The 25,705-nt window shown below is 36.6% G+C and overlaps 1 protein-coding gene across 1 annotated transcript in view; it reads left to right on the plus strand.

Annotated features, from left to right (window-relative positions):
- The first annotated feature begins 1,794 nt into the window (after nt 1-1,794).
- LOC139725580 (protein mono-ADP-ribosyltransferase PARP6-like) overlaps nt 1,795-25,705 on the plus strand; it is a 51,777-nt gene continuing 27,866 nt past the window's right edge. Inside the window, exons 1-4 of the mRNA XM_071636671.1 lie at nt 1,795-2,000; nt 12,344-12,436; nt 19,615-19,704; nt 24,059-24,174. Coding sequence (XP_071492772.1) covers nt 1,916-2,000; nt 12,344-12,436; nt 19,615-19,704; nt 24,059-24,174 — 384 coding nt within the window. The 5' untranslated portion in view covers nt 1,795-1,915. The remainder of the gene's footprint in view (nt 2,001-12,343; nt 12,437-19,614; nt 19,705-24,058; nt 24,175-25,705) is intronic.

Below are 25,705 nucleotides of genomic sequence, written 5' to 3' on the forward strand. Positions count from 1 at the left end.
TTATTGTTGAGGATATTGAAAAGAATATGTTTACCAAAAATTAGAAGTCTTGGAGCTTTATTTTTTTGATTCAGACAAAAAACTATATCATTTGCATAAATCAGCATAAATTAATTAATATAAAATACATAAATTAAAGTGTGAAAAACCTAACTATACAGTCTTGTACATTGGTCTCTACCTTAGTGCAAATTTTCGCGAGGATCGCGCGATCCACGACCGAGATCTGAAGGGGGGGGGGGGCAAAAAGCCCCCCCCCCATTGGTTTCAAGTCCCTCCAAAAAAAAAAAAAAAAGAACACACACAAAAGCGGTGGGATTAGGGTTAAAGGGGAAATCCCCATTAAAATAAATAAATTCTACAAGAAAGAGAAAAAAGGTCCCCCACAGAACTTTCCAAAAATGACAAAAATCGGATGACAAATAAGGAAGATAATCATTATGACATATTGAAATTTCACATTCTAAAAAAACATTTCTTGACCAGTCCTTGTGTATATTCCAATGAGCGAGTTGATGATGTCATGCGCATACCCTCGCATTTTTTGAATATATGTTTCATTTTGTATATATGAAGTTCAGAAAATTTGTTTTTGTTTATTTGTGTGATGGGTTTTTTTCACTAATGATATTTCCAAACTAACTATATCAGAGCAAATATCAACATAGTTCCCGAGTTTTTTATTTTAGGTGGTTTTAAGGTATGTTTTATATTCATACAGCTGATGGATATGAGATTTTGCCATTTATGTTCAGAAAAAATAAGAAATTATTGCGATAGAATTACTCCATCAATTTGCTGATTTGAATATTCATAACGACTGCTCAACAGAAGTGTTTTCCAAAAGATTTTGAAATTTCGAATGTCACAACTCCTTATTTCTTAACAATTTTGATCATTTTTTTTTGCACTGTTCTGTGGTGACTTTTATTTTCTTTCTTATGAAATTGATAACATTCCAGATTTGACTTCTTCTAATAGATTTTTAGACTGGTTTTATAATCTTTGAAGAGATTGAAAAATAATCATAGTGATAGAGAGAGAGAGAGAGAGAGAGGGAGAGAGGGAGAGATGTAGTGGATTATGGACGCAAATGAAATCAATGTTCTTCTATATATGAAAACAACTGATTTAATATGTTACATAAAATTGCAGTCCCCCACAATGCAGTCGCCTTCTATACTTACATTTATTGATTTCATTTCTGTGAGATTCTTACGCAGCCATGTGTTTACACTCACCAGCTGAGAGACACGTTTTATGAGGGGCCAATATACTGTAGCCTTAAAAGAATGAAAATGAAGTATGTATAGACAGTACAGCTAATGATTTCATGAACCATTATGGCATGATTGATGTTCCTCACAAATTTCCATACATTTATGTATAAGATTATCTTCTCCTGTTTATCTCTCTCCCTCTCTCCCTCTCTAAAGCGCATGATAGAGACTTTGCCAACTGCGCATGTGCTACATCAAGAACGGTAATAAAGCAATAAAAGCATGGCAATATTTCATTTGGTCCATTTTACAATTGCATGGAAATCATTTTTTGCTATGTAATTCATTCAATATTTGCTCTCGGCAACCTTTCCACGAACAAGGCGTCAGTGCTGATGAAAAACGTATATCCCCGGTATACTCTGGCTTTTCTCACGGTCTTCCGCGTATCGCTTTCGTTGGCTGTCGCGCAGTTACCTTTGGGCTAGGAAATCTTACAGCGGTAGCCCGCTATGTTTATTGTTTACGTAGAATGAATGAATAGCCGTGCACTTCACAGCTGCACAGCCACAGGAAATGTTGAAGGGTCTCTAATGAGCGAGAAAGCCTTGCACAGGAGACGTTAATTTTTCGCTTTTCCTCTTACGTTGTCGGCAACTCAATGCTCATTTCATGTCGATAACTCCGGAGCGAAAATGTCGAAGAGACAACGGCTGATGCTTGCAGACATAGAATCGGTGGAAAACACTTGCAACAGTGACCCAGCATGTCCCTTTGTTGGTAAGTCTTGTGTTAGTCATCACTCAGAAAGACGCGTTTCAATATCGGGTGAACAATCAGCTCCCGTGCACAGTAATGTGCTCATGAGACTGAGAGTGCCTCATTGTCCATGTATGTAAATTAACTCTATCCCAGTTGATGTCATCGTGAAATGAATTCACTCATCTATGAAGATATTAGATCTATTTCAAACTTGCAAAGTAGGTAATTTACGTACATATATGTCGTCAGTAAACACAATACAGTCAATACACAAGCAAGCAAGTGGATTGTAGCTCAAGGACAATGAATAGTAGGCCTCTCCTCTGGTACATGGTAACTCACAAGATCTCTATCATGATCTCATTGAATTGCCGGTAGTAGAGCGCATAGAGCCTTACCCATCCATGAATGGTACTTTTATCATGCAAAATGCCATAGCTACCAGGAGACCATCGAGATCATAGCTTGGCCCTGATCAATGGTATACTGACAAAGAGGAATTACATGTAAATTTTACTATGACTAAATGAGTATAGCTTTTGTCACCTGTACAGTTCATACTGGTAATTGTTTGCAGAGCTACCAAGTCTCACGCATTCTGCGTGAGACTCGAGCATTTAGGGCTTGTCTCGCGATCTCACGCATGGCACCCATTTTTCTCACGCATCAGATGAAGTCTGCAATTTGGGCCAAAAATAAGGAGCATAGCTCAAAGGATTAAAAGTGATAGTTGCAATTGAAGGTATATTTCCCTTTTGTCTTTAAAAATTAGTAAGAAATAGTCACTTAAGTATGCACCAGATGGCTTCATTAAGAGCTAATAATTTAAAAAAGCTCCCTACCATGGGAGGGGTGACACCCTCCTCGTTCGCGCGAGCGCCGAAACGCCGAGTCATGAAAATCTCACTCATAAAAGTTTTTTGAACTTTGCATCTCCGTGTTTGTTTGTTTGTTTGTTTGTTCATCATCATTATCATTGATGTAAATGATAGCATGATAATCATGTTTTGTAAATTTAGTCGTAGTTTCACCCATGTGTGATGAGAGTCCTTGTCTATTAAAACTCATACAAAATGTGATAATCATGCTATCATCGGTTATTCTATTTCTACTTGATTTTTTTTTCGGAAATTTGAATTTTAATACCCAAACATTGGCAATGTTTTACTGTTGCATTACTCGATACATAAATGGTAAGTTTCAGATCTTTATGTGCAACGTTTAAACACCATGCTGCAGTCCATACGTTTGTACATCAGTACTTCGTGAAAGTTACATGTACGTACAAGTACATGTATGTGTCTGATGTGACACATCATCTTTTTTAACATGTAGAATATGAGATTGTAGTACTTTGCATTAAGTTCCTCAATCCTAAAATAATGATAATCATAATCATAATAACGATGATGATAATGATAATGATGATTGTGATAATAATGATAATAATAATCATGATGATAATAATAATAACAATTATTTATATAGTAATAATAATGATATTAATAACAATGTAAATATACCTGGATGTGGACTGTGAAGAGGGCTGTGCACATACATGTACAACTGTACTATAGTACTTGGCATTTTTTAAACCTCAATTACTAGAACTCCTGTAAATTAAGAAAGAAAATGGACTGTTCTTACGAGCTGTGCAGAATTTGTCTTACAAGACAGACTTTCAAGCAATGATTCTGAGCAGAATAATGCATTCAACTTTTAATTCAGAGAGTAAGTTTAATACCAAAGTACTGGGTGTAGAATGTGCATGTTTCAACGAGCCAAAGCTCCTTGTACAATTTCAGTAGATTTGACTTAATTTACTTAGACATGACTGTAAATGTACAGTTGTACATTTGTACAATGCTCATTGTAATACCTGATGTCTGCATTATCGTGCAATTCATGCACATGCACAAACAAACAAACAAACACACACACACACACACACACACACACACACACTCCAGAGTATTCGTTTGCAAACACTTACAAATTGCACATAATGTTACACTTGTATACAGTATGCCAATGAAGCAATGCATTCAAAATCTTCCTTTCAGTGAAGTAGAGGGAGACCTTTGTGCCATTGTTTATATGCTGGATACACTAAATACACAAACCCAGACATCTAGGTACTAAATGATATTGTATGACTCCGAATACCCATGCATACACTTGTACAGTATCTTGTATATACTTGTACAATATGTATGTACACTTAATGTAGATAGAATGCAGATATTTTATGATCCCCAGGAAATGATCTAGGCTGTACAGGTGTATGTGTATATTGTGTAATACATGAAGTAGCCCAATTGCCCATTCATTGTTACAAGTACTGTAACAATAAACATGATAGATGTGCAATCACAGGTGACACCACTTGTCTAAAGAAAAAAACAAAAGCAAAGGGGGGGGGGGGGGTGATATGTAGGGAAAAGAAATGCCAGTCTGCAATGAGACTCCTGTGTGAGTGGTCATAAATTTGAGTTAAGGTGCAATTACTGTGGGGTAATGACAGATTGCAAGTCACACTTTATCCACTGTTCATGAGAAGGGGCTATTATTACCAGACATAGAGGTCTGCTTCATTGAGACTTGGCTTAAAAAAAAAATAGCACAGACAGGAAGACCCATTGGGAAATGAATGTCTGAGGATTTTTTTTTCCAGTCACTGCCAAAAAGTCGAATTCTTTACTTGTGAGTGACTATGTACATCTGTAGGTACACCTGTACTTTTATAAAGGCATGAAAATTAATGCAGGACCACAGTGTGGATGAAGAGCTCCACAGTGGATTTTTGTTGATTTTGAGAATTATCAATACATGTTAATTTGTTATTGTAGTAGAATTGAAAAAAATTTATAATATATATACCTAGTTATTCTGCATGTTTTTGTTTTTGTTATGTTTTGTTTGGGGTTTTTTATGGTAGGCCTATACAGTGAGTATAGCATGTCTTTAAAACTTTGCTTTTAAACTAGATCTTGGACATGCATTTATCATCAAAAGTCCAGTGCAAAATTCATCCAGTTGCTCTTGTCAACTTGACAATAAATTGAACATCCTAGAATTCTAAGTGAAACAAAGTAAAGAAAAAGGCCATGGCTAAAACACTGCAGGCCCTCTAGCCTGTGTATACAATCCATGTTGCCATGTGAGGTTTGCCCCTTATCCTTTCTATACATGTATAAAGAATTTCCATCCAATGAATTGAGGATTACTCTGCTAGTGCCCTTGTACATGGCAGATAAAGCATTTAGACATATCAAATGCTGAATGCAGTATTGACTGTTGTTGATCTGCTGCTGGTGTGTGTTTGTAATTGTGCAAAAGCACTCAAGCTTTACATAGCAGACAATGCTTCTAACCAGAACATCAGTGCCTCCTTTTTTTTTTCATCTCTCTTTCTTTCCCTTTGTTGTGATCTAAAAGAGGAAGATTGCTGGCGTCATAAGTTTGGTCTGAATCGATGTCTAGGAATCTCTTGCCCTGCCGTTGACTATGAGTCTCATAACAATGAGCAATGATAACAATAATTTATTTTCAGTCACAATATGTGCTTTTCATACACCACCTGTGTGTTCCATGAATAGGTAAGACAGTGCACAAACTCTTTAATGTAGGGGCCTACTGTAAAACATGATATCTCCGCGGCATGAATTTTTGCGCGAATTGGAGCCGACAGCCTTTTTTGCGGCATGAAACGTTCGCGAACTGCCACTGGCATTCAATGCATATAGTGTAGACAAGAACTTTTGCGTGCATTTTAATTTCGCGAATCTTTGCGCTCGCGAAATTAAAATGCACGCGAACATTCCTCATTTTACAATAATCAAATCATCTTGAATGAAGTCTAGACTGTCATTTTTCAGCCCATTGAGAGTATCATACTCGTAGAAAGACTACAAAGAAAGACACAGTACAATCGTATGATGTTGTTACAGAAATGAAGAATGTATTGTATGAATTCAGTTTTTCCTCATATTATTGTTACCCACATTTATCATTGTGCCACATACTGTACCATGTACAAGGTACTTAAAGGGATGGTACAGTATTGGTGGAGATGAAAATTGGGCTTTTAAATTTTTGCGAGATACATGTACCAAGAAAACACTTATGATATAGTACAGAGCATACCATTTTATGAGGAATTCAAAGTTTATTTGATGAAAATCGGGTTTGGAATGACTGAAACATCCAAAAACAAAGTGAAACAAAGCGATCGTAATAAAGTGTGGGTCCCACACTTTATTAGAATTGCTCTTTTTTGGATATCTCAGCCATTTCAAAACAAATTTACATCAAATAAACTTTGAATTCCTCATAGAATTACATGCTCTTTCATATTTCATATGAGGTTTCTCATTATCTCACCAAAAAATGTTAGAAACCTGAAATTAGGTCTCAGCCAAAACTGTACGATCCCTTTAATATGTATTTTAAACATTTACACTGTACAAGTTGTACATACAAATTTTGTACATGTCCTTGATCGTGCACTTCCACAAATTATCATTCCATAACGCTTGATTCAAGTGTGTTCGAAACTCCAAGACCTTCGTCAGAGTTTACACGCTCATATAATCTGTTTACAATATAACTGAAGATGGGTATTCGTTGATCATAAACACAAAAACAATGACTACAAAGCGAGTAGAAAATACAGTACTACTATAGCTATTCACCGTGTAGATGAATGAGATCACAACATTCCTCTGAAATGTGTGTGTGTTTTTTTTTTATGTTGTGTTCGTGGAATGGATCATGAATGATTCAAAGTAGTTGAGCATGTTTGTCATTTTTCTAACTAATAGACAATGGAAGTACAGCCATGAATTTTACATTGTCAGACACTCATCATTTCTCTGAAAAAAAAAAGTGAATGCCCACAAACTACACTGTATTCTTATTTCTGACAATGTTCTCGAAGGAAGCAGAATTGTGTACAGCTGTATGGCCGCCAGTCGCACATCTGTTTCTCTGTCATTCATGGAAATTAACTGCTTTTTTTTTCGGGGGAGGGGGGAGGGGATGTGAGGAATTCCATTTTTCTCTGACTTTTGTCATAATGAGTGTTGTAGACAGCCTCATATGCACTGTAAATTGTTTTGTACTGTATTTAAGCTTTCAGCACTTTCATTGTGTCTCATTATGCCAATATTGTATTGTGTGACATCACATACATTGTACATGTCATTCATCAGAGGACTCTGACTTACATTTTATAATTGATGAGATTTATCTTTTAATGTAGTTTTCCATATTTTTCTTTTCATAAGTTTCAGTTATATCAATTTGATATAAGATACATTAAATGATAAATTTACAAGCCTATTGTTCAGACTGCTTAATACATATTGTAATGTTTCAGTGATTTAATGGAAACCATTCATACATTTGTAGTTTAGTTGTTGCTGTGGCAGACAGCCCTCTTGTCAACTTTCTATAAAAAAAAAAGCAACTTTGGTTTTATGAGTAAAGTTTGAATGGATACAGTGGTACTATGCATGTATTTGAATATGCAGGTATTCATGGAATTTGAATTTAGCTCTGAATTATTGTATTCTTTAGAAGGCTTTATGTTAACAAATATATTTATAAAAGATGTAGGTCATCATTGTGGAAAATAAGCCAATGCTATATTCATCCACAAATTTGATGTACACTGTATGTTACATGTATAGATGAAACAAAGAGGGCAGGTGGAAACCTTTTCCAAGTGGCAATAATTTCTGCTTACATTGTTACAAGTGTCATTAAAGGAGACCTCCAGATGATTTTCAGACTTTTACACATGAACAACTATAAATTAGTTAAACCAAGTACAGAGTTTCAGAATTTATAGTGATTGGGATGAGAAATGAGAATGTTTCCAAAATTTATAACAAATTGCAATGAACAAGGATGATGACATGGCAGCCTCACCATAAGAATGCATGAGTTGGGGCGCAAGGAAGCAGAACAAAAGAAGAAAGTATGCATAGATTCTTCACAGGTGTACTTGTTAAGCAGGGGGTATTGTAATGGAATTACATTGCTACATTTCTGAAATATGTGAGGCTCTGATGTCATCAACACTGTTCGGTGTAATTTGTTTAAGATTTTCATTTCATTGGTTTCTCTGTTAAAGGGCAACAATAATTTACACGAATCTATATATGGAGTTGTTGATTTATGTACTACATAATGTTGAATTATGAAAATCGTCCGGAATGCCCCTTTAAAGATTACTCATATAACCCACATGTATTTTGAAACAGGACATTTAAAACAGTATACCTTGATGAGTTTCTCAAAAAGTGCTGGGATATACCAGATGGTAATGTAAAGTTTAATAGATGCATACCTGAAGTTGTAACAACTTAGGTTGTTCTAATAAGCACAAAGCTTGCCAAACATAGTCAGAGACTCCAACCCCAAGCACCTTCTGATCTGGAGATTCTCCCGCCCGAAACTCCTAGCAAACGGGAGACTCCAGCTTGGTGTGTGCGAAGCGCGAAGATCCTATGGTTCTAGATGTTCTCTGGTGCTATCTAAGGCTTATTTTTTCAACATACGATAGCAATAAGTAAGAAATCCTTTCCACCGGGAGACACAGAGCCAGGGCGGGAGAAATCGAATCTCAAGCGGGAGAATGGGAGATTTTGCAAAAATGGGCTTTCGGCGGGAGATCTCCCGTTGAAAACGGGAGAGTTGGAGTCTCTGCATAGTAACAGTGTGTGCATACATACTAAGAGTTCTACAAGTGTATGTAGAGTCATCATTCTATGCATTTGATGTACATTTGTATTAATTAAACAGGTTGATAGGATACACACACACAATAAGAGGGGGTGGGGGGGGGGGAATCTGGATGTTTACATAGTTGTAAAAAGTACATTAGGCCTACCTTGTAAACAAGCCTATTGCATAGTTTTACACAGATAGTAAGTTGATGTGCATTCAAATTGAGTAAACATAGAAATTGTATGGTGTAATCTACATTGGTACCTACTGTACAGGGCATCATAGCCATTCCTTGACAAGTTGACATTTTATGTTGAAAGATCAGGTGACGAACAAGCAGGCACCTTGGTGGAAAGCTTGGAGCTTTTGTAATCGGTTTGGGAGATCAGTGACAAGAATTCATGGGATAAAGAGCAAGTCCTGGGAATTTAGCCGTGATGTTATGTCTGACAGTCAAACTATAAATAGATTGCTGACTCACCCCAGGCAGACACAGGGCTCACAATATACTCCCATGCTTATTCATGGATGCTCTCTATTGGGAGAGGACACCCACTGTACAGTATATTGCATAGAATTTTTGTGCTTCCTTTTTTTAGATGCATATATAATGTCCATTTTGTAGAAGAACTGTCACCATACACTGTAAGGTACATGTATGGCAGCAAGATGGTACTGTAAAACCAGATATATTTGTATGCATTTTAATTTCACGAATTTCGCGAGAGCCAAAATTTCGAGAGAGCCAAGATTCACAAAATTAAAATGCATGTGAAAGTTCCTCTACTTTACATGCATGGAAATTCGCAAAAATTCATGACATGGAAAAAAAATTTCGCCTATTGTACAATTTGCAAAAATTTCATGCCGCTAAAATATTTTGCTTTACCGGTACAGTATCTGTACTTGAAATCTCACTTGTCAAGTTTTGAATGATGACTGCTACTCACAAAATGAGAAGACTGCTACAACTGTAATTAGGCAGGTTTTCTGATTTATTCAAAATTTGAAGATCTATAATATTTGCACAGACTTGATTTGGGACATTGTATGATTGTGGATGCAAAATGTATGTACAAAATTATACAAAATGCATGTACAATGTATATATTTTTTTAATGGACAAAGTTGCAATGCATTGCGTACACCTGGATGTACATTATTACATGTTACATGTAACAAGGTACATGTCTACAAAATGTACATGTATAACATACTGTAGCTAGATAGGCTGCTTTTACATATCATGTACACTACAGTGTAGATCAATGTGTATTGGTGTAAACCATACCAGTTTGTACAGTATGTGCAGCATTCCAATTATACCTTAAATTTCATTTTGAATATATTATGTTTAGTAGTGTACATTGAACATGTTTGTTTCCTTTGATATGTCTGAGTTGCTGTGGAGTTTACAATATATAGCCTTTTGTTTCCATGGTAAACAAATGAAGCCAAGTGAAAACAGGAGAATAGTACTTAGATCTTATATGCAATTCTTCACAAGGGTACATTACCTACATGTACATGATTACAGTACATGGGTTTGATCAGTTGATAATTCCAGCAGGCGAGGGATGTGTTGAAGGATTAATTTCTCTTCATCAAATTTCACGTCAAATTTGTCAGACCTTGGGTATCTGATGACAGCGCAGCGAGAAATTTGGTGCAGTTTGAATTTCACAGCTGATTAATTCTACAGTTTGAAACAGCTCCAATGGTTTGGCGCAGTGGCCCAGACAAGATACAATGCATGTGCTACATTTGCTGTATTGATGAAAAAGATGGCTACGCTGTATGGTGTGTGTGTTTTTTTTTTGAATGTCAAGAAATCATTTTCAGGTCGAGTCTGATTGTTTATAAAAGTCATGAATTCTGTGAACATATAATTCATTCCTTCACTCGTTCATTCATAGATTTCTATTTCAAAACATAACATTTTTACAAAAATGAAAATGTGATTGCCTTGGTACAATTTATACATTTTGAATGGAGGGATCATTGAAAGCACACAAGAAGCTTGTTGGAAATGATCTCCAACAAATATTCATTACATTTTAACTGAACAATAATCAGACAAATTCAAATGATAAAACAAGTTGGAAGATACATTTGAAAAGAGAAGAAAAAAGGCAGAGGTGGAAACAATGCATACTTTTTACATATATTTTCAGGTACATTTCATCAAATGTATTTTCAATGCAAACATCTTGCATCCAAATGACACCTGCTACTGCACTTTGTCGGAACTGCGACCAGTGACGTAGGTTGTAGTCATCTATGACTTATGTCTTGAATGGCTTTCTTTATTTTCAGTGTAGTTCGTGGTGTCAAGTAGCATGTGACTTTCACACAGCACGCACTCACTGGTGACTGTGGGGTATCAATGTGTGTAGGATGTACAATTGTAAGCCCACATACCGTAGGCGTAAAGTTTGTAAGAACGCACTGAAATAATGAGAGCTACAGCAAAGTTTGCTCACCTTGACAAAAGTCATTATTGTACAATTGTGTAATTGTAGAGCTTTTTATCTGTGAATGAAATCATGTTTCAGCGATATTGAAATTTGGAAACTGAATACAATGGACCAACTAAACTTTGTCGACAAAGAGACTACATCATCTACGATATTAATATGAATCAATGCTCATTTAAAAAAAAATTATCCTTCATTGCCTCCTTAGAATAACATAATCAGATGAATCAGATGCCAAGTTTTGTTTGTGGATGATCACTGATGCTAAAAGAATAACATCCCAAGGCTGCAAAATCCAAAGAAAATTCTTTCACAGTTTTGAGATACAGTAACTATTTCCCATAGTTCCTTGAAGTGCAGAAGGCATATATATATGTACAGACATTGTACATGTACATTTTGTATTTAGTTTGTCGCCAAAATACAGTGTATGTTGGAGTCTCTGAATTTTTAACATCACATTTTGACATAAACACAGACTGTGTTTAAAGCTATTATTTCCTTGGTGGGCTGATATCCTTTTTTGAAGCCAGTCTTTGCTTACAAAGACTTAAAGGTGAATGTAGGAGTAATTGTTACTTGAAACTAAATTGCATTAGTGTGTGCACTGTAAGTGCATTTATTGGCTTTGAACTTTCCAACATCCATGGACATTTTTATTGGAGAAAATACATCTTTCTTTGTTGCCATTTGATGGAGAAACTAGTTTCATGTTCACTTTATTATGTGCAATAAGCAAATGACCATATGATACACATGTATTCTCAATTGCTTGGGCCAGCAAAATTCATACAATAAGGAATTTTTGAAATTTGCAAAATACCATTTTACTGAAAATAGGAGAATTATTTGAGGTGTGGGAGAGGTATGAGATATACTGTATGACTCTCTATCCAAAAGAAAAAAAAATATAGAACTTGGCATAAAATGTGATTCAAATGTTGGTGTTACCAGAAGTTCCCTCTCCAAACATTGTTTGTGTGCAAAGGAAGTGATATCTTCTGTGGTATTATCTTAAACAGACAAGCAAAGTTTGGTAGAGTCCCTATCACATGAAACTTCATGAGGACTTTTGTTAGTGATAGCCTTTGCACAAGGAGACCAAACTTTAACAAGCTCTCTCTTCTCTTTCTTGTCTTTGTTTTACAGGTTTTGAAAGGAGCAAAAACACATTTGGATTCACCCTTGCAGCCAATGGAGAGGTGGTGACGTACACATTTAGCATGGGAGAAGACTATCCAGGTATGTAGAGAGATTAGACTGGCACAATAAGTTTTCAGATGGGGGTGGGGGGGGGGAGGGATAATTAACTAGCTGTCATTGTCCAGCAATGGTGTGTTGATAGAGTACATTGTTAGTTAAAATACATGTAGATTTAGAGTTCGTGTGATTTGAAGTTATTATAATTGCTTAATTGGGGTTGCTGATGGGTCATTTCAGTTATTCTTCTGGAAGAAAAAAAAAGAAAAAAGTTTCTTACTGTGAGGATTTAAAGGGGAACTCTGACTGATTTTCAAACTTTTACATTGGAACAACTATAAATTGGTTATACTGAGAACAGAGTTTCAGAATTTATAGTGATTGGGATAAGGAATAAGAGTGTTTTCAACATTTTTAACAAATCACAATGCACAAGGATGATTTCACCATAAGAGAAGCAGAACAAAAGAAGAAGCATACATAAATTCCACTCAGGTGACCTTGTTAAGCAAGTGGTATTGTAATGGAATATTGTATTGCTACATTTCTAAAATACATACAGTGCAGTAGTGTACATGTATGTGAGCCTCCTACTCATACATTCTTATGGTAAGCCCCCATTCTGTGGTGAAACTGCTACACTTGTATCTTGTTCAGTGTAATTTGTTTGGGTTTTCAGAGTATTGGTTTCTCTGCTCAAGGACCACAATTAATTCCACAGATCTATACCTACATGGAGGTGTCAATTTGTATTATAGTGCTTATATAGAGCATATTACTTCCTCAGTGTCTCTATGTGCTTTAAGGGAGAGGGTTGAGAATGGTAAAAGGAAATGTACTGTATGTACCATAGATGTTGCAGTTTGCAAAACCAAAACTCGATCATAATGCTTTTGAAAAAAAAAAAAATAAAGAATTGTGTACTACATGATGTGAAATTATGAAAATTGCCTGCAATTCCCCTAGATAAATGTACACTACAATGGGAAAATATCATGTTACGGGGCAACATGAAAGTGCCCCGTGGAGTTATCTATTCTCTGGCGACATTCATGCATTGAAATTTCCCGTTTTATCAAAAGATATAATCGATTATAAATTTCCTTACCACACAGGCTGCCATAGACTTACCAATCCATAGAAATCAACTACATTGTATAATCAATCATAACTCTTCGTAAAACAGGGCCCAGGTTTTATCACAGACAGTAATATCAGAGTAATGACAAACTCTGCAAATTGAAGGATGCACAGTAACCCCTTCAGTCCCTCTGGAAAGAAGATACTCACAATGTCAATGGGATTTCAGGCTGGGGATATTCAGAGGGTTAAAGTTCCCTTGTATTGACTGATTTGGGTTCGTTGAGGGCAGCAGACATTTTGTGGCACTGGGCGCAGCCATTAGCTCAAATTGCGGTGTCCCAGCCGACCCCCCCTCCTCTCCCCCCCCCCCAGCAACATGTTTACCGCGCACTTGTAACAAAGGGTCACGCATTTAGCAAGCGTTCGTGCACTCAGTACGAGACGCCTATTGGCTAAAACAACCATGCATCAGTTTTTCATTCCGTGCGCGGAAGGGGGTGGGGGAGAGGGGTCGGCTGAGACACTGCGTAATGGCGCTGCCCATGCCAAAAATACACATAGCGCATCACAGAATCGGTCAATAGGAGAGGCTCAGCCAAAAACTGTAAATAGTCTTGTGACTATCCCCTCTCCCTCTCTCTGCACACATGTGCACACGTGTGGAAGCATTTATCGTTACTTGTGCAAACATTCATTGTTAACTTATTTGTTGACATCCAGCCCCTCTTCAGAGATAACCCAATAAATGATATGGTGGATGAATTTACATTGTACTACCAATAATCACTAGGTATTCAGAGGAAAATATCACTAGATTTAAATACAGTATATCTCACGGAGGGTTATCATTTCTTATGAGATCAGACTCCCTTTTTACTGCATGACACCATTGCTGTTTGATGAATTCATTATTCTTTTTTACCAATTTGACAGAAGATATAATTGAGAGAGAAGACATCTGCTACAAACATTTATACAAGAATTATTTCCTTTGTAAACTGAGGTCTCTTTGTCATCTGGCATGCCATTATCTCCATGCTTAAAAACGATGCGTGGTTTGATGAGTTATTTGTGGGAATAGTCACTTTGTCATTCCAGAGTCATTAAAGGACAAGTTCACCTTCATAAACATAAGGATTGAGAGAATGCAGCAATATTAGTAGAACACATTATTGAAAGTTTGAGGAAAATCGGACAATCCGTTCAAAAGTTATGAATTTTTGAAGTTTTTGTGCAGTAACCGCTGGATGAGAAGACTACTGCAGTATGTGAATAACTTAGATGTCACATGCGTACAACAATATAAGGAAAATATAAAGAGAATTTCACAAAATTTCATCTTTTGAAAAAAGTACACATTCCCCCGACTCGTTACCGACAAATGTTATGGGTAATATTATTCCCCCTGCCTTTAGAAAGAGGCAAGTCAAGTGCTCTTTTATTATGCGAAAAAAGTGAAAATATGTTGAATTTTCTTTACATTTTCTTTATACTGTTGTACGCATACGACTCACAAGCTGTAGTAGTCTCCTCATCCAGCGGTTCCAACACAAAAATTTTAAAAATTCATAACTTTTGCATCGATTGTCCAATTTTCCTCAAACTTTCACTGATGTGTTCTACTAATATTGTTGCATTCTCTCAATCCTTATGTTTATGAAGGTGAACTTGTCCTTTAAGCTGTGGCATAAGTGATAGTGATCAATCATGGAGCACATGCACTCTATGAGGATATGGCATTTAATGTGTACAAGCTATGAAAGTCATCATTTGCTGTACAATGTGGTTTTGGTTAGAGGGACTGTATCTTTTATATCAACATACAGAAACGTACTTCTGATGATTAGATTGCACTAAGTCAAAAGTGGCAACCTCGATTATCTGACCTTCTCTTATCCAGATGCCTCCAAGCAGTGAAGACAGACAAAAAGTGATTTCAAACACAATTAAAACTCCTACAAAACTCTGCTATTACTGTGTATTCCCTTCAGAAACATGTTACAATTTTTACGGTAAAATGTTTCAATTTCATGACTATGATTTCAAGTGAGCTACAGGTAGCATAAATTATGCGATTGTTCAGGTGTACACTACCTACAATGTACCAGTACCTGCTGTAGCTACCACTGGGTTGGCAGCCTATTCGTACACATACAACGTATATTATACATTCATAAACATTGTTTCTTGGACTATATCCGGCCAAATTACTTACAGCTGTATCAGGACAGGCATTGGTCCCAACACGCACTGTATCAGCAGTGATAGAAAATAGGTGTGTGTACATCCAATGTGCATGTAATGTGTAGCTTGGGAGCCATCACCTATTAATTCACAGTGGTTCTAAAGCCACCATCTTACAGGGTTTAGAAAGGTGTGAGTCTGGAATGCAGACTAATGAATTGTAGAATTTTGAAGGTACAATATACTAAGTAACTTTGAAACACTGACATTTGCAAGACAGCTTGGGGTTTGTGGACAGAAACTGAACCAGTCACAGTTAAGATTGATGATTCATAAGGCATACAAGCGTATGTATTCATGACAATCTATTCATGGACATACAAGCGTACATCGTAGAATAACCTGAAGTTTAAAGGCCATATTACAAGTTGGGACAAAACATTTGTTTTAAGATACACAGTCTAAATTTGTTAGAAGTAGGAAGTCTCTGATACCTGTGACTTTAAAAGCACATGAAATTGAAGAAAAAAACTTATATATCATATTTAAAAAACCAAGTGATCATTTTGTAAGTTCAAGCTAAAAGGTTGGCTAGTGATCTATAGTAGATATGATAATGATGATGGTGATGATGATGATGATGGTGATGGTGATGGTGATGGTGATGGTGATGGTGATGATGATGGTGATGATGATGGTGATGGTGATGATGGTGATGATGGTGATGATGATGGTGATGATAATGGTGATGATGATGATGATGGTGATGATGATGGTGATGGTGATGATGGTGATGATGATGGTGATGATGATGATGATGATGGTGATGGTGATGATGGTGATGATGATGATGATGATGATGGTGATGATAATGGTGATGATGATGATGATGGTTATGATGATGGTGATGGTGATGATGGTGATGATGGTGATGATGATGATGGTGATGATGATGGTGATGATGATGATTAGGATGAGGAAGATGATGATAATTCAACTGGTTGAAGTTTTGGTATCATGTTGTTGCCCCGTATAAGCTTTTCTCAAACACTTAAATTCAATAGTCTCTTTTGTCGTAATACATGTATGTTCATCATTTAATGCAAAGTAAATGATAGTACAATGAAGATCATTAATGAGAAATTGATACAAGTTTTGCCTGTGTGCCAAATTTGTTCTCCAAACTCGATACTCAGCCTTGCCACTGTGAGATACATGTAGATGTCTAATAAAAAGTATTGCCTCCCCTGTAAGATCATTCTGTCATTTATTCATGCTAAGAGTATTCTTGTCACAGTTTCACATGAAATTTGACACATACCATTCTCGTACCAAATGCGATTGTGGGTCTCCCTAGATAGGAGCTCTAATGAAATTTGAAGGGTTAAGGGAAAAGAAAAAGAAAAAGAGGGGTGAGATCTTTAAAGCAGCAGAAATGGAAAGTGGCATGCCAGTAGTTTTGGTTTCTGTGCATGCAATTTAATTGTGCCTTATTACCAATCTAGTGAAGCTGTCGGCCCTTATCCCTGTGATTAATAGCACCAGACAGTTGTTAGGGAAATTTGGAGGGGAGCTGGTCATTAGGGCTGAGACTGAGAAGGAGAAACTGATCAGAAACCGAGCCGATCATTGTGAGAGCACCTCGCCGTGGGTACGGACTATTGTACAACGTGCGAGAGGGACATACTAGCCATCTCGCACATTCCGCTTCAAGACCAGAGGTGATAGGCAGCGCTGGTGTTTAAGGAACCTGTCGCCGAGGATTACGAGGATAGTTCTTCACTTGCAAAGCTGGATTAATTGTCATACACTCTGTTGTTGCCATAGCTGTCTAAGATACATTGTCTCAACTGCCAGAAGCTATGCCCAAGGTGATGACGGAAATATGCTATCCTGCAGACGTGACTTTGTTTTTTTTTTCATTCTTTACCTAGAGCGTAAATGATTGATGGGAGTAGTAATACTGTAAAACAAGGAATGTTCGTGTGCATGTTAATTTTGCGAGAGCCAAGATTCGCGAAATTAAAATGCATGTGACAGTTCTCGTCTACACTATAGGCATTGAATGTTAGAGGCAACTTGTGTGAAAATTTCATGCCGCGAAAAAGGCTGTCCGCTCCAATTCGCGAAAATTTCATGCCGCGAAAAATATTGTGTTTTACTGTAGTTGAAATAGCAATTAGTAGAAGTAGTGGCAGCAGTTTGTTGATACATTGTGCATCTTTAGTTAGTATTTGTAGCAGTACAAGTGGAAGTGGAAGTCATACAACGTAGTCAGTCCGGAGTAATTGGTAAAAGTATAGTAAAAGAGGTAGAAGTGGCAGATGTAGTGGTAGTATATAGAATTCACATGTAGGAGGAGTAGGACAGTTGGTATCAAAAGCAGCAGTTCTAAAAGAGTGATTCATTACAAGAATATTAATCATTGCTTGTAGTAAGTAATCATTGTAGTAGTGGAAGTGTAATACTCTGCCCACGTTCTAAGACAATGTTTTGTACCATATTCTATGGGGATACATGTGCTCTGTATTACCAGGCAAGCACATTATGCTTGGAGGTGATAATATTCTTACTTGTAAAGTGCCAATAGGTCCTCCTACTGGCAGTTGAGGTGCTTGATTTTATTTTATCTAACTGCTACTAAGGAAGGTAAGCAAGCAAGCAAGCAGTCAGAGAGAGAGAGAGAGAGAGAGAGAGCAAGAGAAATGAGGAAAGTCACACAAACAAGGAAGTGAAGAAACAGAAAAAGTGATTTTTTTTTTAATTTAAAAAAGATAACTACTCTGTATATTATTGTGCCATATTGAATAAACTGTGTCTTTGGAGATAATTTTAATGATTCGGGCAAAGATATTTAACAGTTCTTGTATTCTTTTATAGTTTGTTCAATTTCCTGAAAAAAATTTGTCCAGATATTAGACTTCTAGAAATGGTTGATGTCAATTTTCAGTTCTCAGGGGTCCTCACATTATCATACATACATGTCTTGTATTACAATTTCTATGTACATAGACAAGTTTTGAGAAATATGATTATTTGTGCCATTCGTATTCTCCTTTTGACCACTGAAGTTATCCTCTAGATGGCATTAAAAGACACAATGTATAATCCACTTTGTCAAGTCCTGTAATCATGTTTCTATGTGCTCAGCTCATATTATTCATATAAAAAACACTTTTTTATTTCAACAAGGAGGCTATACAACCTGTAGAATGTTTCTTCCAAAAACCCCTACAGTGTATTTGAAGTGAGGACTTTTCCCCACAGCGTCATACTTGAATAAGTTTAATTGCTGAAGAAGTTATGATTATATTGGAATTTAGTAATATATATGGTATTTATATGTCTATGTAAAATCAAGAATGGATGCATTATCCTTTAGTTTTACATGTATACTGAGTCAAAAACAAGTGTATTTACATGTACATGTAGAAGGCTATGTTTTGATTAAAAAAAAGAATCTTCACCTCTAAGTTTTATTCATACAACTTGTATGTAAAGTAGTACCACATACAATGTATAAGGCAGAGCTACACCTGTACTCGGCTTTTAAAATGGAAATGAGATACAAAATGTATGTTGGTGCTGGTGTCAAATTGCCATCTGATTAGATTTACCTTTGTAGGCGATATTGTGGGGAGCAAAAAAAAAAAAAAAAAAAAAAAAACCAAGCTATGATACATTTCATACCTAGATTAAACAGTTTGTGAAACAGGGTCGATAGTGATGAATGCTTTCTTCCACTTTGACACAATTTAAAAAGAGATGTAACATGTTGATGCTTGTGCCAAAAACTGTATAATCTAATATGGGCCTTGCCTTGACAAAGAAGAAGTTCAAATATTGGCATAGGAATTTAATATCTAGATTGAACATTTTGTTCTTAGGGTCATGCAAATCTTGACTTCAGAAGAAAGATGAATGTTTCGTTTTCACTTTCCTACCACCTGCAGATAACACTGTACTGACCTACTCGCACTGCCCTGACCAGCCCTTGCTCATTCATGAACGGATACCGACCTTCTTCAACACCATATCACCAAGTAAGCAGCAGAAAAAATAGGAAGAAAATACTGTATAGTATATGCCATACAATGTATGTGTCAGAGTGGTTTATTTTTGTTCTTCTTCAGATTTTTTGCAAGTTGACTGATGTTACCAAAATGGACAATGCTCACCCCAGAATATTGCCTCCGTACAACATTATGTGATACAGTGGACTCCCGTCATAACGAATTCCTTGGGACCAGCAATTTTCTGTTGTTATATCGAAATTTCATTATATATAACAACCAAAAAAAAAAAAAAAAAATCAAAAACAAAGAGAGGATAATGTTGCGGCCTGAATTCTTATTTCGTTGTAACCAGAATTTTGTTATAACTGTGTTCTGTATAATGGGAGTGCACTGTACATCACAAAGGAAGCCATATAATGTAGAAAAAATCATATTTTGGTTTTTAGCAGATATGAAACTGCAAGATGCTAAAAACTTGAAGCTTTGAATCGATATATAATTTGTTCTATTTCATTGCAAGAAAAAATGACACAAAACAAAACAAAACAAAAGTGTAGTTTAGTGTGGAGGTCATGGGCACATCGACCCTGGCCCAGCCCCACCCACTCTCAAAAAAAGAAGAAGAAGGGAAAAAAAAGAAGACCTGAAATCTTTGTTTCATCATCCTTCAGGGCAATAACTGGAACTCTGGCTCACAGACAGTGTTCTACCAGGAAGCATATGACTGCTTTGTTACATTTTTCTTCCACACGTTGTCCTGTGGAGATCATTTTCATTGTCAAATCACAACCGATTCTGTCCCTCCAGTAAATTACCATGGAAGGGAAGGAGATATTGTACAGATAGCGTTCAACCTTTAGAGCACACAGTCCCATGCCATATATTCAATAATGGGATGACAGGACATAGAATTGAGAAATTGTATAACAGTATCGCATCTTTCACTGCATAGTCATACTGGTTGTAACCACCTACACATGTATACACATAGATTAGATGACAGGATGATATCATGACCTATTACTGACATCCATACATGTGCAGACCTACCATGTTCTTATGTCTGTGGTGTGAGTCTCGCTCCCAAGCAACCCATCTCATGCTGACTCGCCCAGCAATCATTTTCTCACGCTTACCAGAAAGAAAAAAAGGAAACGCGGCAAGTATATCAGTGATAAACATTGGACGTGAAGCGTGCTTATGTGCTGAACTGAGTGAGGTCTTCAAACTTTTTCCTTATTCTTTTTGTTGGCTAGAGGATACCTACATGGCTGTATCTTACACCTATTTTCCATTTCTAAATGAATAATCCAAAGAGGTCTCTAAAAGTTCTCCCATCTGAAGTCCTGTCAGTCATAGATATATTTCAGACTCATTTACATTTGACCAAAAATTTGGGCAAAAATATCGGTACTGAAAATGATGTTTTGCACTTTGCAGGACCATTTTCCATGAGGAATAGATGAGAATTATGTAAGTAAACTTGTATTTCAATGTTTTTAATATACACGAGTGTGTGCCAAATTGCACATTAATTCTGATTGAAAAATGATAAAGCTCCATGGGGGGGGGGGGGGAGGGGAATCTGCTCCAACCCCCTTGGGTTGCTTCGCTAAATTGTAGTTTCTTACTCTCAGCCAGTTGAGAAACTTGGCATCTCCGCACATTATTATCATGACCTCCTCCTGACCTCCGCACAAATCTTTGCCAAATTTCCTTTAAATATTTGACATGAGGTCCTGATGGGTCTTTTTTTTTTTGCATCAATTTATTATCTTTTTTTTTTTGGGGGGGGGGTGTTTTGTGGGGTGTGCATGTGTTGCAAAAATATGGGTTTGTAGGGGCAAGGAATTGTGCTAAATTAATATTCTCCTCTAAACATGATGTTAGATATGATTATAAATATGTTTCTGTGTGCACAAACCAATGAAATAGTTGTGAGTCAATAACATCATCACCTCAGCTAATTTGTATGTAGATGTGATCATGACCAGTATTACTTTTGGTGAAATGTCAGAATACATTGTATAGAATTCCATTCCATGACTTTTTAATTTTTGTCTGATTTTGTTTTGAACAGGGACCATTTTGTCTGTCTGATATCACCCAAATTATCCAAATTCACCTTAAAGAGACTGTACAGTTGTGGTTGAGGTGAGGATTTAGCTTTTAACGTTTTGCGAGATATTCAGAAACCACTCTATGAGATGTCAAAGAGCATGCAATTCTAAGGGGAATCAAAAGTTCATTTGAAGGAAATCGGTTTTGAAATGGCTGAGATATCAAAAAACAAGGTGAAACAAAGAGATCCTAATAAAAGTGTGGCCTGTCGCCTTTTATTATTATCATCACTTTTTTGTTGTTGATATCTCAGCCATTTGAAAACCAATTTTCATCAAATAAACGTTGAATCCTTTTAAAAATTACATGCTCTTTCATATTTCATTAGAATTTTCTCATTATCTCACTTAGGAATGTTATAAACCTGAATCCTCACCTCAACCAGTACGGTACAGTCCCTTTAAACACTATTTGGAGTTAAACTTTGACATGTACATTGTATAACAAAAGGATAGTGGTAGAATGACTTTTACTAGGTCATTTTTTACTGGAGTGATTTTGTCATGTGAGTGTGAGTGGGGCTTGCGAAACGTTACCAACTCTTTGAAGAAAAAGCTGAAACAAGTTACGCAGTCCATGTGTTACGGTGTTCTGGCTATCACAGGGAGCTATCCAGTTTCTGTTTGTGCAGGCATCTGCGCAAACAGGAGGAAGTTTGACGGTGAGCAACTCGCTCAGCGGCATGAGTGTCATTTGCCCCCCCCCCCCCCCCCACCCCCCTGAGGCCGTGATCTCTACATGAAAGTGTGTAGTTCTACAGCCTTTAACATTGGAAATGACAATACTTCCTTCATCTCTTTTTTTTTCAAGCCTCTTGGATAGAGATGGTAGAAGCACTCTCCAGGAAATAATGTTCCAAACTTGTTCAAAGGCTCCTTGTGCTCCATATATATATCTATTGGCAATGCTCACTCATTGTTCTTTTGTATTATCCATATTGTAAACTTGTGTAATTTTCCTGAGTGCTAGATATATGACCAGCCAGTCAAAATAAATGGATAGAAGTAAAAAAAAAAAACCAAAGCAAACAGACCTTTTACATTTTGCGAGGACACCATTTACTATAGTGCCATACTCTGATTTCATAAATATGCTTAGTTTCTATCCAAATTTGAATACCAAAAGTAAGTGCCATTCATACAGTGATATACTTGTAAATAGACATATTAGTTCTTAATATAATGATGATTGAACCCGTTGAGGATGAGGCCCGAGTATACTCGGGCAAGCGTTTATGGGAAATGCGTGTTGTAGCAAAATCAAACAGGTTATTAAAAGAAAACAAAAGGTTATGATGTAGGATACATATGTAGTTTTCAGTGATGTTGCTGCCATAAAGCTAGCCTTGTAAGTTGAGGCTTCCTCAGACTACCCTTTAATACCATGTACACTGTACATAGAATATGAAGATGCAACATAGGTTCTATATTCCAATTAAAGGAGAACCCTAAATATCCTTCCCACCACCCTAAAAAAAAACAACAACAACAAAACAAAAAAACAAAACAAAACAAGACATAACAAAAAACTCACAAAACCCCTTCGACAAACCACTTCCCTTTGAAAAAAAAGAGAGAGAAAAAAAAAGGTTGCAGAAAGGTACCATGATACAAGATAGCACAACAAAGCTCAAATGTGAAAAGCATGATTACAATGGAAATAATTTTGTGCCGTCACACTGTGGTGACGTTTATAGATGTCTCTCCGGAGTCCATTCAATCCACATGGGCATCATTTATTTCTCCATGTTGCTCTTTTGTGCCTAAGCTCAGGATACTGTAGGAGAGACGCAGCTAAACTTCCTTATTCTGCCCTGTTTTGCCTTACTTGGTAAGACAAGGAATACCGCAATGTTCACCTTTCGTGGCTTTGTTTACCCAAATGGCTGAGGATATCTTAGGTTTCTCCCCGCACATTACGTCAATGCTTTAGAATCAAGCCAAATATGTTAGGAAATGAATAAACAGTCTTTCATATTCTTTTTTTTTTTTTTTGCATAACATTCTGAAATCTTCATAGACTTTATACAGGATCAGCTGGGCTTCCATTTGGGACGGGTGACCATAAAGATTAAGATACCATGAGTTTTAGATATGTGCTTTCTACAGGGCTTGGTGTAGATATCTTGCAGGTGATATTACAGCTGTGTGTTCTTTATTCCTATACTCATCTGAAAGTTATGCTTCAGAATATCTTAACAATTTTGATTGTATCTTTTCACCCATCATTCCTTTTCCCCCCTTTTTATTCTATTTCAAAGAGTACTGGAAGAATGGAAAGTTCGTGAATCCGCTGCCAAACGTGAAGATTCTGAAGGAGAACAGCGAGGCAGACTTCTGGCTCAACGAGGACAGTCCATCCAGCGACATGGAAGCTGTAAGTGTGAAGCTAGCCCCAAAGAGTAAAAAGATTTAGATCAACTCCTTTTCATCAGATTTACATTTCTCTGCATGATTTACAGAGTGCATAGAAGTTCTAGTCTTTGCATTGTTGGTTTCTACATGCAGACAGTTTTGTTGGTTAGGTTTAAGGCGGGTTAAATTTGTGACTCATTGTACAAATGCATCCCCAACTTCCGCTTTATTCTGTCTGTTTCTGTATCATTCTCAGTACTACTCAAAGGGAAGATGGTTCCAAGAGAGTGTCGTTCAAGATGACAGCATATGAAATTCGGTGGCACTATTGATAAATGTGTTCTACACAGTATGTTGATATCGAGCAGAATCTTACTGACAGTAATAGAGATACGAGAACAAATGCCTTTAAATTGGCCAAAATGGCGCTGTAGGGCGTTGGGGGCACCTCAAATTGACCGCACTGGCTTTTCTGACACTTTCCTGGTTTACTTACTATGCAATATCACTTGATTTGAGTAATCCTTCTGGTACAGCACTGTATATTGTAGACTTAAGAAGTCCCCCCATAAAGGCTGGCCTTCAGAGGGGAAGATTGCCCTTGTCAGGTTACATGTGGTAGTGAAGCTGTCTGAAAAACCAAAACACTTTGTGTCGGCATTACCATATCCTCTCCATTTTGTCTGGATGTCATCCTGAAGTGCATCCTTTGAGAAATTTGTTGTCCAAGCAAGTTCCCTAAAACTCTGTTTTCCCTTTTAGTGATTGGTATTTAATCCATGTGGGTAATTCCATGAAGTTGGGGCAGTGTCCATGTAGCATCATGATATTAAAAAAATGCATTTCGGCATAACTCAATATTAATCATGCTATACATTTATTGTTTGTAGGCTTTACATTTGCATTGAGGCCGCACATTTTCCTGGAAATTTTGTGCCATTCAGACTCAATTTTGATGAAGTTATTAAACAATATGTAACAGTGTTCTGTAGCATCGTGACATGTCCATGTAGCATCGTGATATTTTAAAATTTGGTCCTAAGAGACAAATTATGGCAATTAGCTTGACAAAAATTTGATGCAATATGCATTTACAAGATATGAATGAGATAACTAAATATCTCAAATTTCCTGTACACAGTTTTAATTTTAAAAGAAAATCACATAATGTATCACGATGCTACGTGGTGTCCTTTTTTGTTACATTTGGTGGACACCGCATAGCATATTGACACATTGTGTAATTTTCTGGTAAAAGTAAAACTGTGGAAAGGAGAGTTAAGATATTTAGCTATCTGACTAATTTAGTAATTATGCATATTATATCAAATTTTGGTCAAGCTAATTGCATTGATTTGTCTTTTAGGACCAGATTTTAACTATCACGATGCTACATGGACACGTCACGATGCTACAGGACACCGTTACATATTGTTTTAATAACTTCATCAAAATTGAGTCTGAATGGCACAAAATTTCCAGGAAAATGTATGGTCTCAATACAAATGTAAAGCCTATAAACAATATATGTATAGCATAATTAGTATTGAGTT

The sequence above is a fragment of the Diadema antillarum genome, unplaced genomic scaffold, assembly GCF_040938485.1.
Source record: "Diadema antillarum isolate AM-2024a unplaced genomic scaffold, OU_Dant_1.0 seq00000050_RagTag, whole genome shotgun sequence".
Classification (NCBI taxonomy): Eukaryota; Metazoa; Echinodermata; class Echinoidea; order Diadematoida; family Diadematidae; genus Diadema; species Diadema antillarum.